We start from the raw sequence: 22,824 nt of genomic DNA, 5'->3' as shown, positions 1-22,824 counted from the left end.
AACCTGCCTCTGAGTCCTCCCTAAGGAGCCAGCCTGTCCAGAGGAGTATGGCAGGGCATGATCTTACTCCCCAGTAAGCTGGTGTCACCTTATACCCTTAACCCCTGTGTTCCTTGCCACCTTCTACAGCATCTCACCCTTTCCAATCCTGGACCACTAGAAATTTATATTCTGGCTTTGCAGACAGCATACCTGCCTGCAGACAGCCATCCTTACTGCCTCTTCACTTCCCAAACTCCATGCTTGCACAGGACTCAACCTCCAACCTTCGGGTATTACCCTCAAAGCCACTTCCTGGGGAAGTCTTGTAGCAGGATCCCTCCGATCTCTTTCTCCATCTTCACAGGTTTCATTTGGGAACAAGACAGTTGTGATAGTTGCACATCATCAATATACTTTATGCCACTGAATCATATACATAAAGAGTCGAAATGGCAATTTTATGTATTTTACCACGCATATAACAATCAGACTTTGATGAGTCTGTCCCTTCCGACCTCTGATCTCAACACTCAGCTTCAACCACACAGGCTGACCCATTTGCTCCCACCTCATAGCCTTTGCACTTGCTTTTCCTTCTGCCCAAAACGTTCTCCCACCTCTCTGACTCCTCTTCTTTCACGTTTCAACATGAGAGAATCACAAAGACATGAGCTCCAAACTGTTTACGTCACTGCCCTGTCTGCTGCATCTCACCCGGGGCCTGCTACACAGAGGGCACTCAGTGAGTAAAAGGACAAATGCTTGAAGATGTTGCCAGTTCTGTAGGCTACAAGATGAGATTTGAGGTCTATTACTCTAAAAAAAACTTATCTATTTATTTTTGGCTGTACTGAGTCTTCATTGCTGTGTGGGAGTTATTCTAGTTGCGGCAAGCGGGGACTACTCTCCCGTTGCGGCGCTCGGCTTCTCATTGCTGTGACTTTTATTGCGGAGCACCGTCTCAATAGTTGTGGCACACAGGCTTAGTTGCTTCATAGAATGTGGGATCATCCAGGACCAGGGATCGAACCAGTGTCTTCTGCATTCGCAGGCGGATTCTTTACCACGGAGCCACCAGGGAAGCTCCTTCTATTACTTTTTAAACCTTTTTAAAAAATAAAAAATAAAAAAAAAACTGTTAAAATTCACATATCACACCCATCAATTTATCTATTTTGAAGTGGGAAATCAATGCCATTTCATACATTCACAATGTTGTACAATCACCAATTCATCTAATTCCAGAACAGTTTCATCACCCCAAAAGGAAACTCTGAATCCGTCGGCACTCACTTTCCATTTCTGCTTCAACTAGCCAGTGGCAACAACTGATCTGTTTTCTGTTTCTGTGAACTTTTAAACCTTTTCATGGAGCCTTATGATATGTAGAGAAAAGCATACACATCACATGTACAGTGAGCATCCTTGATAACCAGGTCTGATAGCAAAATACAGAAGGGTCTTTTCCAATGAGTTGGCTCTTACAATCAGGTGGCCAAAGTATGGGAGCTTCAGTTTCAGCATTGGTACTTCCAGTGAATATTCAGGGTTGATTTCCTTGAGAATTGGCTGGTTTGATCTCCTGGCAGTCCAAGGGATTCTCAAGTCTTCCCCCACCCTAGAATTTCAAAGCACCAATTCTTTGGCATTCAGCCTTCTTTATGGTCCAAATCTCTCGTTGTCTAGCTTTGTCATAGCTTTTCCCCCAAGGAGCAAGGGTTTTTTAATTTCATCCACAGTGATTTTGGAGCCCAAGAAAATAAAAGTCTGTCACTGTTTCCAGTTTTTCCCCTTCTATTTGTCATGAAGTGATGGGACTGGATGCCATGATCTTAGTTTTTTGAATGTTGAGTTTCAAGCCTGCTTTTCATTCTCCTCTTTCACCCTCATCAAGAGGCTTTTAAGTTCCTCTTCACTTTATGCCATTAAGAGCTGTATCACTGTATTGTTATGTAGGAAGTTCAGTTCAGTTCAGTTCAGTCGCTCAGTTGTGTCCGACTCTTTGCGACCCCATGAATCGGAGCACGCCAGGCCTCCCTGTCCATCACCAACTCCCGGAGTTCACTCAGACTCACGTCCATCGAGTCTGTGATGCCATCCAGCCATCTCATCCTCTGTTGTCCCCCTCTCCTGCCCCCAATCCCTCCCAGCATCAGAGTCTTTTCCAATGAGTCAACTCTTCGCATGAGGTGGCCAAAGTACTAGAGTTTCAGCTTCAGCATCATTCCTTCCAAAGAAATCCCAGGGCTGATCTCCTTCAGAATGGACTGGTTGGATCTCCTTGCCGTCCAAGGGACTCTCAAGAGTCTACTCCAACACCACAGTTCAAAAGCATCAATTCTTCGGCGCTCAGCCTTCTTCACAGTCCAACTCTCACATCCATACATGACCACAGGAAAAACCATAGCCTTGACTAGACGGACCTTTGTTGGCAAAGTAATGCCTCTGCTTTTGAATATGCTATCTAGGTTGGTCATAGCTTTTCTTCCAAGGAGTAGGCGTCTTTTAATTTCATGGCTGCAGTCACCATCTGCAGTGATTTTGGAGCCCAAAAAAATAAAGTCTGAGTTAGGCATCAGCAACCAGGAGTGGCCTAGCCAAAAACCATGCAAGCTGATCTCTAAACCCCATCCCAAACACACCCAGGAGATCTCACAGATATGTTACAAAAATAACCACATGTATGGCAAAACCAATACAATATTGTAAAGTAAAAAAATTTTTAAAAAAAATTTTTAAAAGAAACTTTAACCAAAAAGATTAAATAACAATAAATAACAAGAAAAAAAACCAAAACACAGGCTTTCCAGCTCCTGCACAGGCACCATCAGAACACAGTGAGTGGGTGCAAACTAACCGCAGAGGTTTCTCCCGCTCTGGAAAAAGCACCCTTGATGCACAGCCGTGCCCTCAAGCAGCCTTAGGCAGCTATTAAGGGTTCATAAATACTCTACACATGCATACGTCTGATTATGACAGACTGAATTATGGGAAAGACGTGCAATAGAGCCTGCAAATGCTCAGTCCACTCCCACCTATATGAATATGTAAAGAGCTCTATTTTGCATGAGCCCAGACACACCCTCTTCCCTGATTGGCGCTGAGCATATGCCTCTTTGCATTTTCGCACAGGGCAGAACCAAGAAGAGGAGACGAGGGATATAAAAAGGAGAAAGGCAGACTCAAGTTTTTTTTCTCTTGGGCCCCCAAATCATTGTGGATGGTGACTGCAGCCATGAAATTAAAAGACAATTGCTTCTTGGAAGAAAAGCTATGACAAACCTGAAAATGAAGTGTAAAAGTACTAGCCGCTCAGTCATGTCCAACTCTGAGACAGCACGGTGGCCCTCCAGTCTCCTCTGTCCACGGGGATTCTTCAGGCAAGAGCACTGGAGTGGGTTGCCATGCCCTCTTCCAGGGGATCCTCCCAACCCAGGGATTGAACCCAGGTCTCCCGCACTGCAGGCAGATTCTTTCCGGTCTAAGCCACCAGGGAAGCCCAAGAATACTGAAGTGGGTAGTCTACCTCTTCTCCAGGGGATCTTCCCGACCCGGGAATCCAACCGGGGTCTCCTGCATTACAGATGAATCCTTTTCCAACTGAAGTCCAGGGAAGCCCATGACAAACCTAGACAGCTTATTAAAAGCAGAGACAACACTTTGCTGACAAAGGTCCATATTGGCAAAGCTATGGTTTTCCTGGTTTTCCCAGTAGTCATGTACAGGTGTTGGACCATAAAGAAGGCTGAGCTATGAAGAACTAATGTTTTGAATTATGGTGCTGGAGAAGACTCTTGAGAATCCCTTGGACTGCAAGATCAAACCAGGCAATTCTAAAGGAAATCAATCCTGAATATTCATTGGAAGGACTTGAGGCTGAAACTGAAGCTCCAATACTTTGGCCACCTCATGCAAAGAGCCATGCTGGAAAAGACCTTGATGCTGGGAAAGACTGAGGGCAGAAGGGCACAACAGAAGATGAGCTGGTTAGATAACATCACTGACTCAAGGGACATGAGTTTGAGCAAACTCCCAGAGATGGTGAAGGACAGGGAAGCCTGGCGTGCTACAGTTCATGGGATCGCAAAGAGTTAGACCTGACTTAGCAACTGAACAACAAAAGGATCATGGTCAGCCCTTCATCGTCAGTCAGCTCCCATGTCTCAGAAGTGTACTACCTGCTGCCTGTTTAATAAAGGATCTGTCTGCTTGAGCTCTAGTCTGTCATTCCAAATATCATCTCCATACCTGAAGTTGTTGATATTTGTCCCAGCAATCTTGATTCCAGCTTGTAATTCATCCAGCCTGGTATTTCGCATGATATACTCTGCATATAAGTTAAATAAGCAGGGTGACAATATATAGCCTTGTCATACTCCTTTCCCAATTTGGAAAGCCTATTGTTCCATGTCTGGCTCTTACTGTTACTACTTGACCTGCACACATGTTTCTCAGGATACAGGTAAAGTGGTCTGATAGTCCCATCTTTTTAAGAATTTTCCACAGTTTGTTGTGATCCACACAGTCAAAGGCTTTAGCATAGTCAATGAAGCAGGTATTTTTCTGGAACTCTCTTTCTCAATGATCCAACGAATGTCGGCAATTTGATCTCTGGTTCCTCTACCTTTTCCAAACCCAGTTTGTACATCTGGAAGTTCTAGATTCACGTACTGCTGAAACCTAGCTTGAAGGATTTTGAACATTACCTTGTGAGCATTTGAAATAAGCGCAGTCATGCAGTAGTTTGAACATTCTTTGGCATTGCTCTTCTTTGGGAATGGAATGAAAACTGACCTTTTCTAGCTCTATAGCCACTGCTGAGTTTCCCAAATTTGCTGACATGTTGAGCGAAGCACTTCAACAGCATCATCTTTTAGGATTTGAAATAGCTCAGCTGGAATTCCATCACCTCCATTAGCTTTGTTTGTAGTACTTCTTCCTAAGGCCCACTTGACTTCACACTCCAGGATGTCTGGCTCTAAGTGAGTGACCACACCATCATGGTTTTCTGTGTCATTGAGATCTTTTCCAGATAGTTCTGTGTTATCTTGCCACCTCTCCTTTTTCTCTTCTGCTTGTTAGGTCCATACCATTTCTGCCCTTTATCGTGCCCATCCTTGCATGAAATGTTCCCTTGATTATCTCCAGTTTTCCTGAAGAGATCTTTAGTCTTTACCATTCTATTGTTTTCCTCTATTTCTTTGTATTGTTATTCACTTAAGGCGGCTTTCTTATCTCTCCTTGCTATTCTCTGGAACTCTGCATTCATTTGGGTATATCTTTCCCTGTCTCCCTTGCCTTTCGCTTCCCTTCTTTTCTCAGCTATTTGTAAAGCCTCTTCAGACAACAACTTTTACTTCTTGCATATATTTTTTAGGGATGGTTTTGGTCACTGCCTTCTGTACAATGTTATGGACCACCATCCTAGTAAGTGTCCAGTTAAGAAGACACACCAGGGAGTTCCCTGGTGTCCTAGTGGTTAGAATTCTGGGCTTCCACTGCCGTGGTCCCAGTTCAATTCTTGGTCAGGGCACTGAGATCTTGCAAGCCACAAGGAGTGGCCAAAAACAATTTTTTTTTTTTAAGGGGGGAAAGACCAGACAGCTTGCTGTGATCACAGTGAAGAGGTCATGTGACCATAAAGCCATACAGCAGCCTTCTCCAAGCCAAGAGAAGGGGCCTCAGAACGAAATCTACCTTGTGGGCATCTTGTTCTTCAATTTCTCAGCCTCCAGAATTGTGAGAAACAAATTTCTGGCCTTGGTCTATAGTATCACTATTTTGTTTTTGTACCTAGAACCGACTAAGACAGATGACAAACTTCCCTCTGCCTCATTCTCGTAAAAGTGTATGTGAATTAACATTCAGAGTCCACCCAAATAACTGAAAATAATTTCCCCAATCCCAGGTCCCTAATCACAATTGCCAAGATCGTCTTTCCTGATGAGGTTTCCGAGGATTACGTCGTATAGATCTTTGGGGCCACCCTTCTGCCTACTGCAGCCCCCATTTCACAGATGGGAAAACCGATCCCAACACGCAGACCATGTCGTCCAAGCTCCCACAGTCCTGGGGAATCTCTGGCCCCCGGGGAGGGCAGGGAGGGAAAGGATAGGAGATATCCAGAGCCCAGAGCTTTAGCTCTTTCTCTGCAGTTAGGAACCAGGGGTCCTGGGACAAAGGATTTCAGGGAAAGCTCCAGGTGAGCTTGGAGCACTTGGTTATGTGTATTTGTTTATTTTTCTCTATTATTTGGCCGTGCTACGGGACATGAGGTAACTTAGTTCCCCAACCAAGGATGGAATCTGTGCCCCTGCAGTGGAAGAGCATGCATGGAGCACCCTGTTACACCAGTCAGTGCCCAGAGGATGACTGGAACCTGTTAAGACGACACAGAAGCCAAACCGAATGATAGGACTCATTCATCAAAAAAACCAACCACTGTCATTGCTGACACAAAATGAATCCAGCCTATCCACAGTTAAGTGAAAGTCACTCAGTCATGTCTCTTTTCGACCCCATGGACTATACGGTCCATGGAATTCCACAGGCCAGAATACTGGAGTGGGCAGCCGTTCCCTTCTCCAGGGGATCTTCCAAACACAGGGATCGAACCCAAGTCTCCCACATTGCAGGTGGATTCTTTACCAACTGAGCCACAAGGGAAGCCCAAGAACACTGGAGTGGGTAGCCCATCCCTTCTTCAGCAGATCTTCCAGAACCCAGGAATCGAACCAGGGTCTCCTGCATTGCAAGCAGATTCTTTACCAGCTGAGCTACCAGAGAAGCCCAAGTGTTCTCAAAAAGAAGAGTCACCTGGAGAAGAAAATGGCAACCCAGTCCATTATTCTTGCCTGAAGAATCCCATGGACAGAGGAGCCTGGTCAGCTACAGTCCATGGGGGTCACAAAGAATCGGACACGACTTAGCAACTATAACAACAATGTGTGTAATATATAATTTTTACTGTTGTGTAAAGCGAATAAAAGTCTTTCTGAAAATGTTACAGCTTAAAATTTTTTTTAAAGAGTCAGAAAAATAGGGCCATCTGCCACCATATGGTGCTCCTTCTACAGCATCTCCTCACTGAGAATGCAGACTGATGCTGTCTTCCTAAAGGAAACTGTGTTTCAGGGCAACACATGGTCCCAGTCCTTGATGAGATAATTAAATGCTGAAATTCAGAAAACATCATTTCCCAGGCGGTAATGAGTCTGGAGCAGGCCCGAACACATGCCATATACACTGCAAGGTGAACGGCGGTGGGGACTTGACTGAGAGGAGCCGGCCGCCACTGCGCCCCCTTAGGAGCAGCAGCAGCAGAACCTGCACGGAAGTGATGGCGCTCATCTCCGCCAGCTGGTTCCAGCCAGCAACATTTGGCCCGAAGCCCAGCAAGTCTTTAGATCACATTTTCCATCCATGGGAGCTGAAGGAGATGTTGGAGGCAGTGAGAGAGGCCATCTGGATGGGGCAGGTCCTGCCAGAAGCTAGGACCCACTGTCCCCCACCCGTCCTCATTGAGGGGGCTGTAAACCTCCAGCCAGACGCCAGAGCAGCGACTAGCTGGGGCTGGAGCAGAAATGGACACAGACTGCACAAAGGAAGTTTCTCCTGTTTTCTACTTTTTTTTAGCTGCACAGTGAGGCATGCTGATCTTAGTTCCCTGACCAGGGACTGAACCCATGACCCTGCAGTGGAAGTAGGGTGTCTTAATCACTGGCCTGCCAGGGAATTCCCACGCAAGAACCTTCTAGGTAGAGAGAAACGTTACAAAACTGGATTGTGGCAATGGCTGCACTATACGAAGTATATCTGCTATGGGTGTACTTTCTGGCATATAAATTATACTTCAGTACAACTGTTGAAAAAGGAGAGAAGGTCCAAAGAAGATATACAAACGGGCTGGGAGAATAAGCACATAAAGAGACATTCAACAGCATTGGTCATTAGAGAAACACGGGTCAGACCACGGCGAGATACTGATTCACACCCACTTGGGATGGTTTAAAAAAACAATTAAAATAAGGACTTCCCTGGTAGGCCAGTGGCTAACACTCCGAACTCCCAATGCACGGAGCCTGGGTTCAACATCTGGTCAGGGAATTAGATCCCACATGCCCCAACTAACACCCAGCGCTGCCAAATAAATAATGAATAAAACAAACATTTCTTTCTATGAAAATAACAGTATTGGCAGGGATATGGAGAAATTGGAACCCTCCTACCTTGCTGGTGGGAATGTAAAGTAGTATAGTCATCCTGGAAAAAAATTTGGCATTTCTTCAAATGGCTAAAGTTCGACTTACCACTTTGATCCAGCATTTAAATACGTATGCATCCAAAGGAACTGAAAACGGTGTGCAAACAAATCCCGGTAGAGCACTGTTCACAGCAGCATGGTTCACAATGGTCAAAGGTGGAAACAACCCAAAAGTCCACCGACTGATGAATGGATAGATACACGCGGTATTTTCATACAATGGAGTCGTAACCATAAAAAGGAACAGTATGTGCTCCAGCAAACATGAACCTTGAAAACATTATGCTAAGTGAAAAAAATCAGATACAAAAGATAACATATACTATAATGTCATTTACGTGAAATATCCAGAATATGCAAATTACAGAAACATACAGCAGAGATTATTCATTGCCAGGGGCTGGAGAGAGGGGAAAATGGAGAGCTATTGCAGGAAAATATTCTGGAATTAAACGGAGTGTGATTATGCAGCACTGAAACGATATTAAAAACCCACTGAATTGCTCACTCTAAAATGGTTAATTTTTGTGTTATGTGAATCACCTTTATTTCAAAAGAAGAGGTGAGGCTTCCAGGTCAGTAGGGAACAAAGGACCTAAGCAATCCTGAGTGGGTCCCAGGCAGGGACAAGCCAGCCTTCAGGGCTGTTTGTGAACAAACAGTGACGTGGGGATGTGGAGGAGACACACTAAGGAGTAAGGAAGCCTCCGAAGTCAGGCAGCAAGGAAATCATCCTCGTTTTTAAAAGAGGAATCCTAAAGTTAAAACAATTAACAAAAGACATACAGATGGCCAGCAGGCACAGGAAGATGCCCAACATGGCTAATTATAGAGAACTGCAAATGAAAACCAGTGAGGCATCACCTCACAGCGGCAGAATGGCCAACATGAGAAAGTCTGCAAATAATAAGCGCTGGAGAGGGCGAGGAGAAAAAGAAACCCTCCTACACTGTTGGTGGAAATGCAAGTTGGTGCAGCCACTATGGAGAACAGTATGGAGGTCCCATAAAAAACTAAAAACAGAGTTGCCATATGATCCAGCAGTCTCCCTCCTGGGTATATATCTGAACAAAACCATAAATCAAAAAGACATACGCAGGTACTTCTGGTTGTCCAGTGGTTAAGATTCCACGCTTCCACTGCAGGGGGCAAGGTTTGATCCCACATGCCACACAGCCAAAAAACAAACAACAACAAAAAAAAGATACAAGCACTCTAGAGGTCACAGAAGCACTATTTACAATAGCTGAGGCATGGAAACAATCTAAGTGGCTACTGACAGATGAGTGGCTAAAGAAGATGTGACACACACATACAATGGAATGTTACTTGACCATAAAAAAGGAACGGAATAATACCATTGGCAGCAACATGGGTGGCCCTAGGACTTATCGTAATAAGTAAAGCAGAGAAAGACAAATACCATATGGTATCATGTATATGTGGAAGCTGAAACAGGACACAATGAACCTGTCTATGAACACAAACAGATACACAGACACAGAGGACAGACCTGTGGTTGCCAAGGGTCAGGGTCAGGGGAAGCACACCGACTGAAGCCACCCACCCTGGCCAGGCACCGTAGTAACTATCTGCATGAGCTGTTTTATGACAGGAGATCCTGATAAGGAATACGGAATTAATAAGCCGCCACCAACCAGAAGAGTTTGGGAAAGGGCTAAAGGAGACACTGTGTGTCCGTCCACTTCCCAGAATCCCTCTCGCTAGCATCCACCTTGGCTGAGCAATGCGTGCACCACCAGGAAAGACTCTGAACTAGAAAGATTGGTCAAAGACCACCCGGAAACGAATCCCATCACCATAAAACCCGAGACTGCGAGCCACGCGGCAGAGCAGTTCTCCTGGGTTCCCTTACCCTACTGCTCTCCACCCGGGTGCCCTTTCCCAATAAAATCTCTTGCTTTGTCAGCACATGTGTCTCCTCGGACAATTCATTTCCAAGTGTTAGACAAGAGCCCAGTTTCGGGCCCTGGAAGGGGTCCGCCTTCCTGCAACAGTAGGAGAGGCAAGGACCAAACTTGTGTCTCCTGCACTGGCAGACGCAAACTAGTACGTATAGGATGGATAAACAACAAGGTGAGCTTCTCAGGTGGCTCAGTGGTAAAGAATCCACCTGCCAATGTAGGAGACGTGAGTTCAGTCCTTGGGTCGGGAAGATCCCCTGGAGAAGAAAATGGCAACTCACTTCAGTATTCTTGCCTGGGGAATGCACCAGACAGGAGAGCCTGCTGGGCTACAGTCCATGGGGTTGGAAAGAGTCAGAAATGACTGAGCAACTAAATCAGCAATCAGCAGCAAACAACAAGGTCCTACACAGGGAACTATATTCTATATCCTGCGATTAAACCATAATGGAAAAGAATATATTAAAAAAATGTATACATGTGTAACTGGATCACTGGGCTGAACACCAGAAATTAACACATTATAAACCAACTATACTTCAAGAAAACTAAAATGAAGATAAAACAAAAAGAGAAGAGATAGCCAGCATCTCAAACACAAAACGGGCAGAGTGGAGGAGACAAGGGCTCAGTGGGCCTCAGCCTCCATGGACACAGCAGGAAGACAGGCTGGAAGAGCAAGCCTAGGGGTTCAGCAGCAGTCACCAATGTTAGCAGGGAAGTGCTCCTCAGACCTGAGGCCAAGGGCACAGCTTCTGTAAGGAAAACAAGGAATGATCCAACAAGATAAAATTCATAACAGCTGGGTGGCAGGCACAGCAGCCCAACCGAAGCTATGGCAACCTCATATGGTGCAGTTTCACTGCTATGAACTGTCCAGCGCAGGCAAGTCTACAGTGATGTTAGACCTGCAGTTGCCTGGAACAGGGGTGGGATCAGAGACTCACATGCAAGGACAAAGGGATCTCAGTGGAGGTGAGAGAAATGTTCTCAAGCAGGAGGATGCTAAAGAAAGTGCAAGTGAAAGTCGCTCAGTTGTGTACGACTCTTTGCGACCCCATGGACTATACAGTTAATAGAATTCTCCAGGCCAGAATACTGGAGTGGGTAGCCATTCCCTTCTCCAGGGGATCTTCCCAACCCAGGGATCGAACCCAGGTCTCCCGCATTTCAGGCGGATTCTTTACCAGCTGAGCCACAGAATGGTAAATTGACTAAAAACAACTGGGCCATATGTGCACACGGCATGGAGAATTTATCATAGACTTTGGTGTTCAGAGGTAGGAAGAGTTGTACTGGGTCCCTGCGCCAGGGTGCCAGGAACTCCCAGCCCCAGGTCAAGCAATGGAAGGGAGGGGAAGTCACTAAGGAACACTGGTTAAAATAAGCATTTGAACCTAGCCTCAAGGGATGCGTTAACCCAAGGGTGGAACAGGAGGCCATAAGGACAGAATTACCTACATGTGACAAGCCCAGTGGCTTTCCCGTTACCTACAAGCTTTATTTTAAAGGCTTCCCTCATAACTCTTTGTAGGGCTTCCCTTGTGGCTCAGCTGGTAAAAAATCTGCCTCTCATGCAGGAGACCTGGGTTCAATCCCTGGGTTGGGAAGATCCCCTGGAGAAGGGAAAGGCCACCCACTCCAGTGTTCTGGCCTGGAGAATTCCACGGACTGTATAATCCATGGGGTCACAAAGAGTAAGACACAACTGAGAAACTTTCACTTTACTTTTAAAAAATTTTTTAGTTTTACTTGAAAAAAGGTTTTTAGTGTACTAAAAACAGAACAAAAAATAAAGAGAGAGAAGACAGGAATACTCGGCAGCTTGAGAGTGTAGGAGCTCCAGTGTGTGTTCCATTGTTCTCTGTGCTTCTTGTTTTCTTTTTTTAACTTCTGGAAATTAATCCAAGGGCCCAGTAGAGGACCCAGGTGCACTGACCTTGGAGAAGCAACAGTGGTGAAACTGGAGGGAAGGGGAAAGGGCGCAACTAGTGAAAGAGCAATACAGCCCGAGGGCAGAACTTAAACTGGTTAGAACCAAATGAATGTGTCCAAGATGGCAGGCAAGGCAACTTGATTAGTTCCTGATCCTTAGTATATACTCAGTGTGACACATGAGTATTGTAACACATTAGCAAGCTGACACACCCAGAGACACCATGACAGTTCCAAGGGGATCATCAAGAACCAAAAAGTGGGCATTGACACAATTCCAGATGTTCAAGCTGGATTTAGAAAAGGCAGAGGAACCAGAGGTCAAATTGCCAACATCCCTTGGATCATCAAAAAAGCAAGAGAGTTCCAGAAAAACATCTACTTCTGCTTTATGAACTATGTCAAAGCCTTTGACTGTTCAGATCACAATAAAATGTGGGAAATTCTTCAAGAGATGGGAATACCAGACCCCCTGACCTGCCTCCTGAGAAATCTGTATGCAGGCCAAGAAGCAAGTTAGAACCAGACATGGAACAACAGACTGGTTCTATTTTCTAAATCGGAAAGGAATACATCAAGGTTGTATATTGTCATGCTGCTTATTTAGCTTATATGCAGAGTACATCATGTGACATGCCAGGCTGGATGAAGCACAAGTTGGAATCAAGATTGCCAGGAGAAATATCAACAACCTCAGATATGCAGATGACACAACCCTTATGGCAGAAAGCAAAGAAGAACTCAAGAGCCTCTTGATGAAAGTGAAAGAGGACAGTGAAAAAGTTGGCTTAAAACTCAACATTCAGAAAACTAAGATCATGGCATCCGGTCCCATCACTTCATGGGAAATAGATGAGGAAACAATGGAAACAGTGAGACTTTATTTTCTTGGACTCCAAAATCACTGCAGATGGTGACTGCAGCCATGAAATGAAAAGATGGTTGCTTTTTGGAAGAAAAGCTATGACCAACCTAGACAGTATATTTAAAAAACAAAAACATTACTTTGCCAACAAAGGTCCATCTAGTCAAAGCTATGGTTTTCCCAGTAGTCATGTACAGATGTGAGAGTTGGACTATAAAAAAAGCTGAGTGCTTAAGAATCGATGCTTTTGAACTGTGGTGTTGGAGAAGACTCCTGAGAGTCCCTTGGACTGCAAGGAGATCCAACCAGTCTATCCTAAAGGAAATCAGTCCTGAATATTCATTGGAAGGACTGATGCTGAAGTGAAACTCCAAAAGTTTGGCCACCTGATGAGAAGAACTGACTCATTGGAAAAGATCCTGATGCTGGGAAAGATTGAAGGCAAGAGGAGAAGGCAGAGGACGAGATGTTTGGATGATACCACCAACTCCCTGGACACGAGTTTGAGTAAACTCCAGGTGTTGGTGATGGACAGGGAGGCCTGGCGTGCTGCAGTCCACGGGGTCACAAAGAATCGGACACAACTGAGCAACTGAACTGACAATTCCTGGAAATCTCTGCCCTTCCCCAAAACAGTTGGAATAATCCTCCTACTCATTAGCCTATAAAATTACCCAGCCCATAACAGCTGACCACGCACATTTCGAGGCTGCACTCACCCTCTGCCGTGGCCCACACTCTGTGGAGCGTGTTTCTCTCTGAATAAACCCACTTCTTACCTACCTCCTTGTCTCCCACTGAATTTTTCCTGTCATGAGACACGAAGAACCTGAGCCTCAGAAAGTCCAGATACCTGGTAAGTGATTCTAATTAAAAGATCATGGGTTCAAGTCCCAATCTTCGGTGCTCAGCTTTCTTTATAGTCCAACTCTCAAATTCATACATGACTACCGGGAAAACCATAGCTTTGACTAGATGGACCTTTGTTGGCAAAGTAATGTTTTTGTTTTTTAATATGCTGTCTAGGTTGGTCATAGCTTTTCTTCCAAAAAGCAACCATCTTTTCATTTCATGGCTGCAGTCACCATCTGCAGTGATTTTGGAGTCCAAGAAAATAAAGTGTCTCACTGTTTCCATTGTTTGCCCATCTATTTCCCATGAAGTGATGGGACCGGATGCCATGATCTTAGTTTTCTGAATGTTGAGTTTTAAGCCAACTTTTTCACTCTCCTTTTTCACTTTCATCAAGAGGCTCTTGAGTTCTTCTTTGCTTTCTGCCATAAGGGTGGTGTCATCTGCATATCTGAGGTTGTTGATATTTCTCCTGGCAATCTTGATTCCAACTTGTGCTTCATCCAGCCTGGCATGTCACATGATGTACTCTGCATATAAGTTAAATAAGCAGCATGACAATATACAGCCTTGACGTACTCCTTTCCCAATTTGGAACCAGTCTGTTGTTCCATGTTCGGTTCTAACTATTGCTTTCTGACCTGCATATAGGTTTCCCAACAGGCAGGTCAGGTGGTCTGGTATTCCCATCTCTTTCAGAATTTTCCACAGTTTGTTGTGATCCATATAGTCAAAGGCTTTGACATAGTCCATAAAGCAGATGTTTTTCTGGAACTCTCCTGCTTTTCTGATGCTCCAGTGGATGTTGGCAATTTGACCTCTGGTTCCTTTGCCATTTCTAAACCCAGCTTGAACATCTGGAAGTTCATGGTTCATGTATCGTTGAAGCCTTGCTTGGAGAATTTTGAGCATTACTTTGTAAGCGTGTGAAATCCCACACCTGGCACAGCCCGTGTCCACCAGGATAGGGCTGGGCTTGGAGACCTGAACACTGGGCTTCCCCTTGGATGGTGGCTGCCATAGCAAGAAGTTGGAGGGAGATTGGGGACCCTGAGTGAGCTGGGAGGAGGGGCTGAGGCTTCTGACTCCTACCACAAACTGTGCAAACGTCCCTGGATGCCAAGTGGTTAGGACTCTGTGCTCTCACGGTGGGGGACATTGGTTTCATCCCTCGCCGGGGAGCTAGGATCCCACAAGGCATGCGGCACAGTCAAAAAATAGTCAACATCAAGTAAAACAAAAACGACCGAGGAGGAGCTGGCTGGATGGCATCACGGACTCGATGGCCGTGAGTGAGTGAGCTCCGGGAGTTGGTGATGGACAGGGAGGCCTGGCGCGCTGCGATTCCTGGGGTCACAAAGAGTCAGACACGACTGAGCGGCTGGACTGCACTGAGCACAAAAACTGTATGAGTGCGTGGGGTGGGGGAAGAGCCTGCTTCCCAGCTCAGCCAGGTGGCTGGAAAAGCCAGCTCCAAGAAGCTCTTCTCTTGCTGGCTGTCTCCCAGGGCTCTTCCGAGATCCGAGAGTCCACTGCCGCCACGCACGCATGCCTCACCACGCATCCCTCTGCCTTCAAAGCCTTGGAGCCCTTCTACTTCTAGTATTCCTCTACCTTTAAGAACCCTTATGACAAACTAGGACAAACCTAGACAGCGTGTTAAAAAGCAGATAAATCACTTTGCTCACAAAGGTCTGTATAGTCAAAGCTTTAGTTTTTCCAGTATTCATGTATGGATGTGAAATTTTCACCATAAACAAGGCTGAGTGCCAAAGAATTGACGATTTTGAATGGTGGTGCTGGAAAAGACTCTTGAGAGTCCCTCGGACTGCAAGGAGATCCAACCAGTCAATCCTGCTGCTGCTGCTGCTAGGTCGCTTCAGTCGTGTCTGACCCTGTCTGACTCTGTGCGACCCCATTGACGGCAGCCCACCAGGCTCCCCCGTCCCTGGGATTCTCCAGGCAACAACACTGGAGTGGGCAGGTAGAACAGGGAAAAGGAGTCCAAAATGGCGGTGGCTACAAGGCAAGGAAGGGAAAAGCCCGCGAAAATTAAACAAAAGAAGGTCCCAGGACCAGAGTGAGGACCTCAAGTAAAACAAACAACACTCCTGGCTGGCCCAATTTACATAGGACAGGCCCAGGGAGAGAAAAACATATAAATAAAAGAGCCAAAGCCAGCTCTCTCTCTCTCCCGTGCACTGGGGCACCCTTCTCCTCGTGTCCTTAGATCGACGTGCCCTCATGCCTCGAAGATGGATTTTCCTGCTATCTTCTAAATAAAATAGAGCTGTAACACTGAGCTGCAACGCTGATTTGTCTAAGAGCTATAACATGGTCCATTCAAGACCTGAGAGCTATAACACTATCCAAGACCTGGGAGCTGTGACACGCAGAGGGGGCTTTAACGTCCATCACTCCAAATCTTTGTTGTGACGAGACGAGACAAGGAATCGAGGAACATACACTCGCTGACAGTCCCAAAGGAAATCAACCCTGAATATTTACTGAAAGGACTGATGCTGAAGTTGAAGCTCCAATACTTTGGCCACCTGATGCAAAGAGCGAACTCACTGGAAAGGACTCCGATGCCGGGAAAGATTGAAGGCAGGAGGAGAAGGGGATGACAGAGGATGAGATGGTTGAATGACATCACCGATGGGATGGACATGAGTTTGCACAAGCTCTAGGAGACAGTGAAGGACAGGGAAGCCTGGCATGCTAAAGTCCATGGGGTCATAAAGAGTCACAACTTAGCCACTGAACAACAACAAAGAACACTTATGATGCCCTAGGGCCCATCCAAACAATCCAGGACTATCTCCTTATCTAGTCAGCTGATTAGTAACCTTAATTATAGCTGCTATGTACTATGAACTATTAGAATTCTCAGTTAATGCCCCCAAATCCTGTCGAATGAGGCCAGTCCAGGGCAGCTTTGGCAGTTCCACTCCTGTTTAGGTTGCAGTGGCAACAGCTGTCAAGACACAGGACATAGGTGAGCCCCTGGCCTCACAGGTCGAGGTGGGCACAGCAAGGGGCCTGTGAAGCTAGTGAAGCATGATCAGTGATAAAATCCAGGGGCGAGAGGTTGGACAGAAGAGATCCAGGGAGCTGGGCAGGCCATTGTTGAAGGACTCAGATTCTTAACAAGGACAATGAGGCCATGAGACTGGGATTTTAATTAGCTTCCTTGGGGCCTGGGCCACGGAATGCTCCCTTCCCTCCTTTGAACACAGCCGCTCAGTAGCTGCCTAAGGCAGGAGGCAGGGCCTCTGACCTTATTCTCAAACTGGAGCTGAGAAGTCAGCCCGTTCCACTCTGGACTCCGAACCTGCTGCACAAAGCATGGGGTCCACTGTGGTCTAGGCATCACCTCCCTCTTCCTTCAGCCCACATAAGTAGAGCCTAAGGCCCGGCCGGTCAACATCCAGTGGGCCTGGCTGTCAGGTCCTAGGGGGTCCAGGATGTTTCTCTGCCCGGAAAGTTCTTCCCACAGATTCTGGGCTCTAAAGTGCCTCTTTGGATTCTGACTGCTCACCACCTCCCAGCTAGACGCAAAACCCGTCTCATCGCCTCTACCGCCTGTATTTTCTGAGCGTTGGCGCGGAGTGCGGCCTGCTGAAAGCACTCTGAACATTCCCTCCTCACACCCCTCCCTGGGGCAGGTGCGCCTCCTGTAGGGGCATCGAGTCCGGGTGCCTCACCTTCTCCCTGGGCCAGGGCAAGGTGGTGCCCGTCTGTTCCCACATTCCACTCGCAGCCCCCAGACCCACATAGGTGGAGACCTGGGGTGTCCTCATCTACATGAGGGGTTTTGACCTGCCGGGACCCGCCCCGGGCTTGGGAGTCCACCGCCCTCCCGCTCTGAAGCCGCCTCACCCCGCCTCACCCCAACTCACCTTCTCCCGCCCGACAGCACATGCGAGGGGCGTGGCCTACCGATTGACAACGCAGGCCCCGCCTCCGCCCCGTAGCTAGGGCGAAACTGCGCAGTTGCCCGGGGCCCCTGCGACTTTGGCCGGAAGTGCGACCTGGCGGCGGCGACTAGTCTCCATGGAAACGCCGGAAACGTGCTCTGACCGAGTGGTTCGCCGCGTCGCGGCAGCTGCGGACTTCGGTTCCGCCGGCGTCGTGGCCCGGAAGTGCGGCCTCGGAGGTGGTGAGCTGGAGGCGGCCACCGCCCGGCCTGGTGCCTGAGGAGGAGCCGGAGGTGGGGTCAGGCGAGCATCCCCCTGCCGCAGGGCCGGTGGGGAGGCCGGGGCGTGCCAGGGGAGGGGCGCCCGCGCTGGGCTTGGCGCGCTCGTCGCAGACGTGAGGGGGCGCTGCAGGACGGGGGCATGTCGCGGGCCGGGGCGCGGAGGCGGGAACCTGGGTCGGCCAGGGCCGGGGCGGGCGCAGCCGGAGCCGATCGGAGACCGGGTTGCTGGGGTCGGGGGGGCGCGAAGCAGGGCGCAGGAAACTCAAGAGGGTGCTCGGAGCAGAGGGCACGGCATGGGTCAAGGGGCGACGGCGAGGATGCCTGGGAGCCGCGGCTCAAGGTGGGCCTTTGTTCCGAGGCTCCGCTGCACCTGCAGAGATCGGAGCCTGCCGGGGCGCGGGGCGGAAAAGGAAGGGCCAGCCCCAACGGACTGGGGCGCGGGCTTTTGCCCGCGTCGCCCGGGCAGAGGCTGGAAGTCCTTTAGGTGTGGACGAATAAACCCAGTGCAGGGTGCTTGCGGCACGTGTAGACTTGGCCTGCGTAAGGAATTGTCACGGAGATCCCAGAGCTAAGGAGGGTCCCGATCTGTTCTTAATAGATCTCAACAGGCTCCCTCTGGCTGTCGGGTGGGGAATAGACCGGGAGGTGGGGGAACCTGGTGGAGGTGTGCAAAGTGGTCTGAGGGGTCAGATACGGGCATGAACGGCCCCCAGCAAAGGAAAGTCGATTTGGACGTAAGGAGCTAGAGGGGATGAGTCTGAGACCCCAGCAGGCTCCGAGGATTTCGAGGCCTCACCTAAACCAGGCTGGTGCAGAGTGGGCCCGTCTCAGGGTTTCTCATACGTTTGATAAAGGGGAAACAGGCCCAGCAAGCATGCTGCCTGTTTGACGGTGAAGTAGCTGAGCTTCTCAGATTCCCAGAGATCCCTGGGAATCCCTTCCCCTTTTCGGTGCCTGAGGGTGGGCAGTGCTGGGATTTCCAGGCTATCTTTGGACAAGAAGTATCCATATTGCTCAGCCATGCTGAACCCGATGTCTCTGCTACTCCACCTGCATCCAACCAATCACACAGCTCTGGGCAGTCCACAGGCCCCTCTCGATGCCACACCCACACCCTGGGTCTCATGGGTGCCCCAAAGGTCGCATCAAGATTCCAGGAAGCACAGGCTGCAAGACATGTCTCCCACTAGACGTGCTTGCCTCAGCCAGAGGCCATGTATTTTCCTCCCTTCCGGCAGCACCTGCCAGGCTTCCCAGGTGGCGCCAGTGGTAAAGAACCTGCCTGCCAATGCAGGAGACATAAGAGACCCGGGTTTCATCCCTGGGCTGGGAAGATCCCCTGGAGGAGGACATGGCAACCCACTCCAGTATTCTTGCCTGGAGAATCTTCCCATGGATAGAGGAGCCTGGTGGGCTGCGGTCCATGGGGTCGCAGAGTCAGACACGACTGAATCCACTTAGTGCGCACTCAGGACACCTGCCAAGCTAATGCCCAACCTCCTCTCAACTCTTTGTGACTATGAGCACCCTTAGACCCAGAGGCCATTCATGCCAGCCCCACCCCATCGAAGACCTGCACATACACTCGATACAACCAGGTTCTGAGGCAGCAGACCTCTGGGTGTGGGTCTGCGAGCGTCTCGGATGCTCCAAGGTTGAGGGCCCGCCAAGAGGAGATGGAAAAGAAGTCCCTAGTGGTGGGAGTCTTAGCTGGCAGGGTGGGGAAGGGTGTTCTATATAGGGGCTCCTGCCCTCTTCTCCACCCTATTGGAGGAGAAGGTGGGGGAGGCCATGGATGGGAGTTAGTGGGAGTCAGAAGGGCAAAATAGGGCAGGTGGGCCCTGGGTCTTCCCACTCTGGCAGTAAGCACGCCCGGGAGGACCGAAAAGCTTTGGTGTCCCCAGCCCTCTCCCAGTGGTGCGCTGGAGGCTGGGGTTGGGGGGGGGGGGGCGGGTGTCCTGCTGGGTCGGGAACCAGGAGTTGGAGGGGCCAGGGGCACTGGAGAGGGCTGGAACTCCTGAGGCCTGGGGGTGTGAGGCCCCCGGCCCGCTGAAGGGATGGCTGACCCCCTCCACACAGCCCTGTCCGGTGCAGATCGAGGGGAGGTCCCCCAGCTCACACCGCCCGTCCCGCGCAGATGGCGGCGGCGGCGGCGGAGGCGGTGCACCACATCCACCTGCAGAACTTCTCGCGGTCCCTGCTCGAGACCCTCAACGGGCAGCGACTGGGCGGGCACTTCTGTGACGTGACGGTCCGCATCCGAGAGGCCTCGCTGCGCGCCCACCGCTGCGTGCTGGCCGCCGGCTCGCCCTTCTTCCAGGACAAGCTGCTGCTCGGCCACTCGGAGATCCGCGTGCCGCCGGTGGTGCCCGCGCAGACGGTGCGCCAGCTCGTCGAGTTCCTCTACAGCGGCTCGCTGGTGGTGGCGCAGGGCGAGGCGCTGCAGGTGCTCACCGCCGCGTCGGTGCTGCGCATCCAGACGGTCATAGACGAGTGCACGCAGATCATCGCCCGCGCCCGCGCGCCCGCGCCGGGCGCCCCCGCGCCCCCGCTCGCGCCCGTGCCGCCGCCGCTGGCGCCCGCGCAGCTGCGCCACCGCTTGCGGCACCTGCTGGCGGCGCGGCCCCCGGGCCCCCCCGGCGCCGCGCACCCGCGCAAGCAGCGCCAGCCGGCGCGCCTGCAGCTGCCCGCGCCCCCCGCGCCCGCCAAGGCGGAGGGCGCGGCCTCCGAGCCCGCGCTGACCGCGGACGACGGCGTGGACGACGACGACGACGAGGCCGACGACGAGACCGACGGCGAGGACGGAGGCCCCGGGGAGATCCAGGCGCCCCCCGCCTTCCCCGACTGCGCCGCGGGCTTCCTGCCCGCCGCGGCGGACGGCACGCGGGAGGAGCCATCCGTGCCCCCCGGCCTCCCGGATTACAGCGGGCCCGGCAGGGACTTCCTCCGGGTAACCTCGGCCGCCGAGGACGTGTTCCCCGACGGCTACGTCTCCGCCTGGCAAGAGGGCGATCAGGCCGCCCCCGAAGGCTGTCCGGCCGAGACCCCTGCCCCTCCCGATTGCGTCCTGTCGGGGCCCCGCCCACCTGGCGTGAAGACCCCCGGGCCGCCCGTGGCGCTTTTCCCCTTCCACCTGGGGGCCCCCGGGCCGCCGGCGCAACCCCCTCCCGCGCCCTCGGGGCCGGCCCCCGCGCCCCCGCCCGCCTTCTACCCAGCGCTGCAGCCGGACGCAGCTCCCAGCGCGCCACTAGGAGAGGCCCCGGCCCCAGCGGCCGCGCCCCCCGCGGCCCCCTCGACCACTCCCGCGCGCGCCCCGGGCGCCGAGCCGCCCGCCTACGAGTGCAGCCACTGCCACAAGACGTTCAGCTCTCGGAAAAACTACACCAAGCACATGTTCATCCACTCGGGTGAGCCGGGGTGGGTCTCTGGGCCCCTCGAGTTGGAGCTAGGCCTCTCGTGAACTGTCGATGGCCCAAGGGTCATCACAGCCTGGTTCCCCTCTCGGATTCGGGTGATGGGGCCGCCTGCTCTGTAACCTCGGGGGCTCTGTGCAGGCCAGCAGGGAGGGGCGCGTATACCTGGGTCTTTCCCAGTGTGAGGCCGCTGGGCCTGAACGGCGGCCAGTGACCAGAGTTCAGAAGGCTCTCTGGGCGCGGCAGGGATGGAGGAGGGGCAGCCCGGCCCTGGGCCCGACACCAGGAAGTTTGAGCGGGGAGGTCTCGTCCCTGGAGGTGGGGGTAGACCTGAGTGGTCGGCCTCGATGGGCAATCATGTCCCAGACCTACGGGCTTCCCTGCTAAGAGCTACCTGTTGGAGTCGTGAGTCGCTGACAGGTAATGATCCTGGTGTCACCGTTAGGATCTGGAAGAGGCGCGTCCCTGCCGGGTGGGGGGGATTCCGGGTTTAATGACACGTCTGATTGCGGCGGGGAGTCGTGGTCCGGCACAGCGCCCCGAAGCCCATTCCCGGCTGACCTGAGCGCGCTTCCCGCCCTGTCGCCCGCAGGGGAGAAGCCCCACCAGTGCGCCGTGTGCTGGAGATCCTTCTCGCTGCGTGACTACCTGCTCAAGCACATGGTCACGCACACTGGCGTGCGCGCCTTCCAGTGCGCCGTCTGCGCCAAGCGCTTCACGCAGAAAAGCTCGTTGAACGTGCACATGCGCACCCACCGCCCGGAGCGCGCGCCCTGCCCCGCCTGCGGCAAGGTCTTCTCGCACCGCGCGCTGCTGGAGCGCCACCTGGCCGCGCACCCTGCGCCCTGATGCGGGCCTGGGGCCTGGCCGCGCCCCGTGGGGTTGGCCTCGCCGCTCCGCTGGCTGCCGCGTCCACAGCCGATATCACACTGTCGCGTCCTCTTGGCCGCTTTCCCGCCGCCGGCCCGCGCTGTCCCCGAGCACAGGCCCTGCTCCTGCCCACCCTGTTCCCCAGCCCCGCCTGCTTCGTTCCTCCCCTCCTGCGTACTCGGCCCTCCGGTGGCGGCCGGCTGGGGGTGGTCAGGGACTCCACCGCCTCCGAGAACAGGATAATCTCCAGGCTGACCTAGGGCTCGGCCAGGGCGCCGGGCCCAGGACTCATGGCTCCGACTCGGGAGTGAGGCGGGGGCTGCTCCTCTGACCCTGTGCCAGGCTACGAGGTCCCCAGCGCCCCGACCCGAGCCACCCCTCCCTCATCTGGCGCCTAGGGCATCGCCACGGACTGAGGCCCGGCCTTGGGAGCCCTGCTCCGTAATAAAGGACTGTGGGCCGTGGGGTCCAAACCCAGAAGCATATGCCGCGGCCCATGTGTGCCTCACCGTCTGTGA

The 22,824-nt window shown here is 51.3% G+C and overlaps 1 protein-coding gene and 1 long non-coding RNA gene across 4 annotated transcripts; one reads left to right on the top strand and one right to left on the bottom strand.

The window, feature by feature from the left end:
- Positions 1–371: 371 nt before the first annotated feature.
- LOC138419425 (uncharacterized) lies at positions 372–22,248 on the bottom strand. 2 transcript variants are annotated; one of them, XR_011248966.1, is made up of 5 exons: positions 21,998–22,248; positions 21,831–21,901; positions 17,725–18,018; positions 8,292–8,530; positions 372–1,087 (listed from the first exon to the last, which is right to left on the bottom strand). It is a non-coding gene; the product is annotated as an uncharacterized lncRNA (long non-coding RNA). The 2 variants fall into 2 exon arrangements; XR_011248967.1 differs by lacking the exon at positions 21,831–21,901 and having other exon boundaries at positions 21,998–22,167.
- Positions 17,894–22,791, top strand: ZBTB45 (zinc finger and BTB domain containing 45). Of its 2 annotated transcripts, none has more exons than XM_069552285.1 (3): positions 17,894–18,035; positions 20,161–21,430; positions 22,029–22,791. In XM_069552285.1, the coding sequence occupies exons 2-3, from the start codon at positions 20,161–20,163 to the stop codon at positions 22,283–22,285; spliced, it is 1,527 nt and encodes a 508-aa protein (XP_069408386.1). In that variant the 5' UTR covers positions 17,894–18,035; the 3' UTR covers positions 22,286–22,791. The 2 variants fall into 2 exon arrangements, with proteins under 2 accessions (XP_069408386.1, XP_069408385.1); XM_069552284.1 differs by lacking the exon at positions 17,894–18,035 and adding an exon at positions 18,137–18,363.
- Positions 22,792–22,824: the final 33 nt, after the last annotated feature.

This window comes from Ovis canadensis, chromosome 14, assembly GCF_042477335.2.
Source record: "Ovis canadensis isolate MfBH-ARS-UI-01 breed Bighorn chromosome 14, ARS-UI_OviCan_v2, whole genome shotgun sequence".
Lineage (NCBI taxonomy): Eukaryota > Metazoa > Chordata > Mammalia > Artiodactyla > Bovidae > Ovis > Ovis canadensis.
The sequence above is the reverse complement of the archived record's forward strand: the minus strand, read 5'-3'. Positions and strand labels throughout refer to the sequence as shown.